General features: G+C 39.0%; 1 protein-coding gene across 1 annotated transcript in view; it reads left to right on the top strand.

Moving 5' to 3' along the window:
- The first annotated feature begins 763 nt into the window (after nt 1–763).
- The window catches only part of LOC134672946 (chromosome transmission fidelity protein 18 homolog), a 60,568-nt gene continuing 55,326 nt past the window's right edge, over nt 764–6,005 (top strand). The window contains exons 1-7 of the mRNA XM_063530897.1: nt 764–989; nt 1,848–2,253; nt 2,706–2,859; nt 3,230–3,406; nt 4,128–4,277; nt 4,853–4,922; nt 5,774–5,902. Coding sequence (XP_063386967.1) covers nt 902–989; nt 1,848–2,253; nt 2,706–2,859; nt 3,230–3,406; nt 4,128–4,277; nt 4,853–4,922; nt 5,774–5,902 — 1,174 coding nt within the window. The 5' untranslated portion in view covers nt 764–901. The remainder of the gene's footprint in view (nt 990–1,847; nt 2,254–2,705; nt 2,860–3,229; nt 3,407–4,127; nt 4,278–4,852; nt 4,923–5,773; nt 5,903–6,005) is intronic.

The raw sequence follows: 6,005 nt of genomic DNA, 5'->3' as shown, positions 1-6,005 counted from the left end.
GTTGCTCGAGCGCACTTTGTATGTAGATTGATTTCTGTACCTACCTGTTTTGTGATAATACTCACTATCTCAATATTTGTTCTGCTTTTAGTAAGTGTACAGGATGAGCGTAGAATAGACAAGATGCCGATATTTAAAGCTCCGTAGCGAAGAAACGCAACTGTCTGTGGCACTAATATAAAAGTGTGATAGAGAGAGATAACTACGCTACACTACGGAGCGTGAACGATTGGCATTTTGTCTATGCACCCGGTATTTGCATAGAGGTACAATAACATAGAGAGGAAACGGGGGACCCAAATGACCGAACGAGATGCACTTATGGAACTTTCAGTAGGAGTAGCAGAGAAAACGGTATTATTGCTTGTCCTTGTCAGTCTCACTTTTTTTTGTTCCCCACATGACGTGTATGGTTTATGGTGGGCAACGAATAACCCGACCGAATTACGTAGATTGTTTTTGGTATGTTGTCAGGAACGATAAAACGTGTTTTTAATATTGTCGGATTGAGTATGTTTTGCCCCTCACGGAGGTACGCGTATACCACCTCTATAGGATGCTATCTTCTATGGGTACTTGCATGGTACTTGTAACGACTAGTAGCGCCATCTTGTGTCGAATAGAAATAGTCCTCAATCTGAAGCTATTTAGGACCAACTTTATAACGCTTTAATTTCAACAAATTTGATTAGATTTTTGACATTGACAGCTGTCACGCAAGCAGGAATGACGCTCATGACAGTTATATATATACCTATGATTTTGTTTTCATTTCGCGGCATGTATCGTTAAATAGTTTAAATAATAATATTTACGATTTTACAGCTTATTCTATTGAATACGTATTTGTGATTAGTTCGGGGTAGCTTGTTTTACACACGGTTTATTTAATTTATTCACCATGGCTGATTATCCGGACCCCGACGAAGAATACGAGCTCATGTACGCCGATGAGCTGGAAATGCTTCGAGACGACGAAGATAGTTCAGGTAAGAATCATTGAGGAGCATTTGATAAGACCTTGGGTTCCCGTTGATACTTTTAAAGCGTAAAGTGTTCGGTTCTATAGAAAACTTGCCGTATTTTCATACAGTTCTATGCTGTATGCTGGGTTGTATTTAACAGGAGATCAAAGCCCAAGTCGAATGTAAGTTGCAGATACTCTTTAAACGACAATAAGGGCCCCCCCACATCTGGCGTCTTTCGAGCGTCGGCGTCTAGAATTCTATGGCCGACGTCGACGCAACGTCGACGCAGCGTCGACGCAACTGCGCAGCGACGTCATTTTCCATAGCGCTGGACCGACGCCGACAGACGCCGACGCTCGAAAGACGCCAGATGTGGGGGGGGGCCCTAAAATATCGATTGTTAGTTAAGGTCAGCCAGGGCAATCACAATTATGGGGCAATTGCAACTACTCTAAAGAGTTTAAAAGCTATTAGAGCCACAGCCATGCTCACACTTTTGCCAGTCATAAGTCATAAAACAGAGTTAACCCATGTTATAAATGGCCCTATAGTTCGTTTTTTTTTAGCATTAGAAATAAGGTAAACAATCTTGATGTGTCTTTTAATTGAAAAACACATTTTTAAAATAAGTTACTGCAAATATGTAACAACTATGAATCTAATACGATCATTTATATTCTTCTGCTTTCATAAGTAATAGTTTTTGATTTTTAAAAAGCGTTTTTCAATTAAAAGACACGTCAAGATCGCTTACCTTCTTGCAAGTTCTTTCTAATGCTAAAAAAAACGAACTATAGCTGGACTCACTTTTTGTATTTTTAGAGTAGTTCTGACCTTACTAAAAATGCCATACACTTTTTATATAATTTTTTTTTTCAGATCATAATGTAGTAAAGAAAAATCCTTCACCAGCCAAAAGAAGTTTAGATTTCTCTAGTCCAACAGTGAAAAAACATCTACCTACATTCGCTAGTCAAAATGTAGTGAAAGAAAACATAGATGGTATAAACTCTCTGCCTTTAAGCCAACCTACTCAGCCTACACCTGTGATTTCAAGTAAACGGACAGTAGATGATTTATTTGGAGATATTGGGGATATCGAAGATGATATTTTATTACCGAGTAAGAAGCAGAAAACAGAAGAGGAAGAAGATGAGGAGCTGATTCAGAAGATTTTAGAAGGTCGGAGATTGCGGCAGTTGTGTCTGGAGCCTTCTAACAGGCTTCAGGGTGAGGCGAAGCCCAACTTTAATGTGAAAGACAATATTTCGCTGGATATACCAAGGTATTTATTTGAGTATTCAACAAAAATCTGGGTACAGGAGGTTGACTGAATATTTGTTTATATATTAATAACAGGGTTGAATTTAACTTCCTTTGGGAAAAAAATTGCATTGTGAGCTATTACAATTTTCGAAATTGAGCAATTGTTTAAATAAAGTATGGTATAAAAGAAAAACTTCTTAAACTTCTACTCTAAACTTTATTGTACTATACAAATGTACCAAAAAAAGAATAAAAATGGAGGAATCAATGTGTTAAGGCTTACTCTACCAGTCAATATTTGGGCCAAACGGACACAGTAATTAATTGCAGGATTGTAGAGATTGAACATGAGAGTACAGGAAATATAAATTTAAAATATGCATTTTGCTTTTGATTGAAAGTTTGCTCTGAGTTTATATTAATCTAATTGTGCTTGAATGAATTAATGTAATTTATTTGTGATTTTTCCAGATGGGCATTCATGCCGCTAACTAACTCTGATGGAGACAGGTTCTATGTAAGGCTAGAGTCCGAAGACTCGTGGGAGAAGTCACTGGAAATGACAGAAGAGAGTGTTTCTTTGCACGTCAACTATAGAAGCACATGGGCCGAGGCTCGGAAACTTGTGAGTATGCATCTGATCGCTAGGGACATTCATTACCAGAAGTGACTTTTCCTACTGTCCAACTCTTAAACCCTATGTACAAAATAAAATCAAAAACACCACTTTACACTATCTACTTTATTGAGAATCTGCATTTATAAGGTTAGGTAATAAAAGCAAAACTTGTTATAAAAACAATTAACTTTCAAATTCCTGAGTATTAGCGGAAGGCAAGGGCAACCGTTTCCGTTTTTCAACCGTTCGTTTAGCCATTTCATTTTTCATAACATATAGCAAGTGTCTGGAACAGAATTTAAAATGAACACTTGGTTCTTATGGCTAATCTATTCCTGAATCTTAAGACTTAAAAAAAATATTGTCTTGTTTTCAGTTGGAAGAAAAACAAAAACAAAAAGAAGTCCAGCCTGAAGAGGTGCAGGTTGTTGAGAAAGATGAAAATGACAATCTCATGTGGGTGGACAAGTTCAAACCGCAGTCCTATGTGGATCTGCTCTCTGAAGAGCCAGTTAATAGGGCGCTGTTGCACTGGCTGCATTTGTGGGACAAGGTAAGATTGTACAGCACATTGTTGAAAGAGAGAGAGAGAGAAAAAATTACAATCTCATGGACAAGTTCAAACCACAGGCCTATGTGGATCTGCTGTCAGAAGAGCCAGTTAATTGGGCGCTGTCGCACTGGCTGCATTTGAGGGTCAAGGTAAGATTATACAGCACAGATTATAGAGAGAGAATGACAATCTCACGTGGGTGGACAAGTTCAAACCGCAGTCTAATGTGGATCTGCTGTCAGAAGAGCCAGTTCATAGGGCACTGTTGCACTGGCTGCATTTGTGGGATATTTAAGGTAGGATTGTTCAGCACATTGTTGACAGAGAGAGAGAGAAAATGACAATCTCATGGACAAGTTAACCACAGTCATACATGGATCTGCTGTCAGAAGAGCCAGTTAATATAGGTAGAGCACTGCTACATTGGCTGCATTTATAGGATAAGGTAAAAAAAGAGTCGGTATGCATAGAAAATGCCGCATGGGGTTATTTTGGAACCTTTTGCTATTTCAATATTTGATAATTGAGCTTTGAATCTACAACTCAATTCTTCATTAAGTTTTTTGGTCCAATGTGCATTGCATCTCACTCTCTCACTAAGCAAAATGTGAGACGCAACGCAAATACACATTGGACTCTTAGGCATAAAAATTGGAACCAAATGCATTACAATATTCCACTTTAACGTTTATTACTGTATATCAAAACGAATTAATTCCAGATAGTGTTCAAAAAAGAAGTGAAGACAAAAGAGCCGCAACAGAGAACCACGTTCAGCAAGCGCGCGGGCGAATTCCAGCTCACCAATAAATGGAAAGGCAAGAAGGAAGCGGAGCCGGAGGTGGATGAAGACGGCCGACCGCACCATAAGGTAGGATTTATCGTATTTAATATTAAAAAAGGAATTGACAATGAAAGAGCCGCAACAGAGTTCCAGAGTGCGAGTTCCAGCTCACTAATAAGTGGAAAGGCAAGAAGGAGGCCGAGACCTTGACGCCGGAGTTGGAAGAAGACGGCCGACCGCACCACAAGGTAGGATTCATTAATTTTATTATACATAATCTTCAAAAAGGAAGTGTAACCAAAGAGCCGCAGCAGAGAACCACATTCAGCAAGCACGCGGGCGAGTTCCAGCTCACTAATAAGTGGAAAGGCATGAAGGAGGCCGACCGCACCACAAGATATACATAATATTAAAAAAGGAAGTATAAACGAAAGAGCCGCAGCAGAGAACCACGTTCAGCAAGCGCGCGAGTGAGTTCCAGCTGGGAATTATAGCACGAGGTGCGATTTATTTAAATAATACGGGATTATTATAAATATATTATTTAAAATTAAAAGAGTCGCAACAGAGAACCACATTAAAATAATAAAAATGACTACTGCTGTGTTGAATCACATTGATATCAAATGCAACGCTAAATAGTATTGTTTAAATTGCTATAGGTGGCGCTGTTGTGCGGGCCGCCTGGCGTGGGCAAAACGACGCTGGCGCATTTGCTGGCCAAGCTCGCGGGTAAGCAAATGCCTCTCTTTATACAGGCCAATTTCATCTGTAGGTAATTCTTAAGGCTCCGTCTCACAGGCGCGTTTTGCAGACGGCGCGTGAGCGGGGCGTGCCGCTTTTTCATATAAAACGCTCAAGCCGCGCTCACGCTCCGCCCGGAAAACGCGCCGGTGTGACGAAACCTTTATTCCTAATCATCCACTATGTCTGTACTCGTATCTGTAGGTACTTAAATATAAGTAAACAAACAATTTGTAAATTTTCGAGTAGTTGTAATATTTATTGGTTAACCAAACAAATACAAAACCACCTGGATCTGTCACTGATCGACCTGACTTTAACCTACATTGTTTGATCATGTAATATTTTTATCTACGCAAATTGAAGAATATACGACAATAATACCTAAGTTAGTGCACATTTTTATCGTAATTATTCTCACCAAGACCAATACCATTATGCGCTACAACTTGAATTAAATATAACCTCAGTGTCAGTGCCATCTTTCGTAACTTATTTATTTATTTAGCCTTATATCAGACATACATTTTTTACTATATACTTCGTTTTCTTTAATCTATAATAACTGATTCTGTGTGCCTTTGGGCAAAGGCCTCCCCCAATCTTTACCTTATTTTGCACCAATCTGGTCCATGTTTTAGTCCTTCCAGCCATGTCTTCGATTTCATCGGACCATCTTTTATATTGCCTGCCTCTGTTTCTTTTATAAAATAATATTTCGTAACTTATATAAAAACAAACTATTTCTATTTCTATTCATTCATACGATCGAGTCGAATATGTCGTTTATAGTAGAGGTAATCTAATAAGAACGGGGTATAATTAATGTTTGTTTGCAGGCTACAGGCCAGTAGAACTGAACGCTTCAGACGAGCGCAGTACGGACGCGTTTAGGACAGCGCTGCACAATGCTACTTTAATGCGGTCTGTGTTAGACCCCGACCGGAGACCCAACTGCCTTATACTAGGTAAACTAATTTTAAAATCTTTCTTTTTCCCGTTATTTTGGAGTGTAAATTTTATAAGCATAGCACATAGCATAGTAAGCATAAAGTATTCTGTCACCCCACA

This window comes from Cydia fagiglandana, chromosome 17 (genome assembly GCF_963556715.1).
Source record: "Cydia fagiglandana chromosome 17, ilCydFagi1.1, whole genome shotgun sequence".
Classification (NCBI taxonomy): domain Eukaryota; kingdom Metazoa; phylum Arthropoda; class Insecta; order Lepidoptera; family Tortricidae; genus Cydia; species Cydia fagiglandana.
This window is presented reverse-complemented; position numbering and strand designations above follow the sequence as displayed.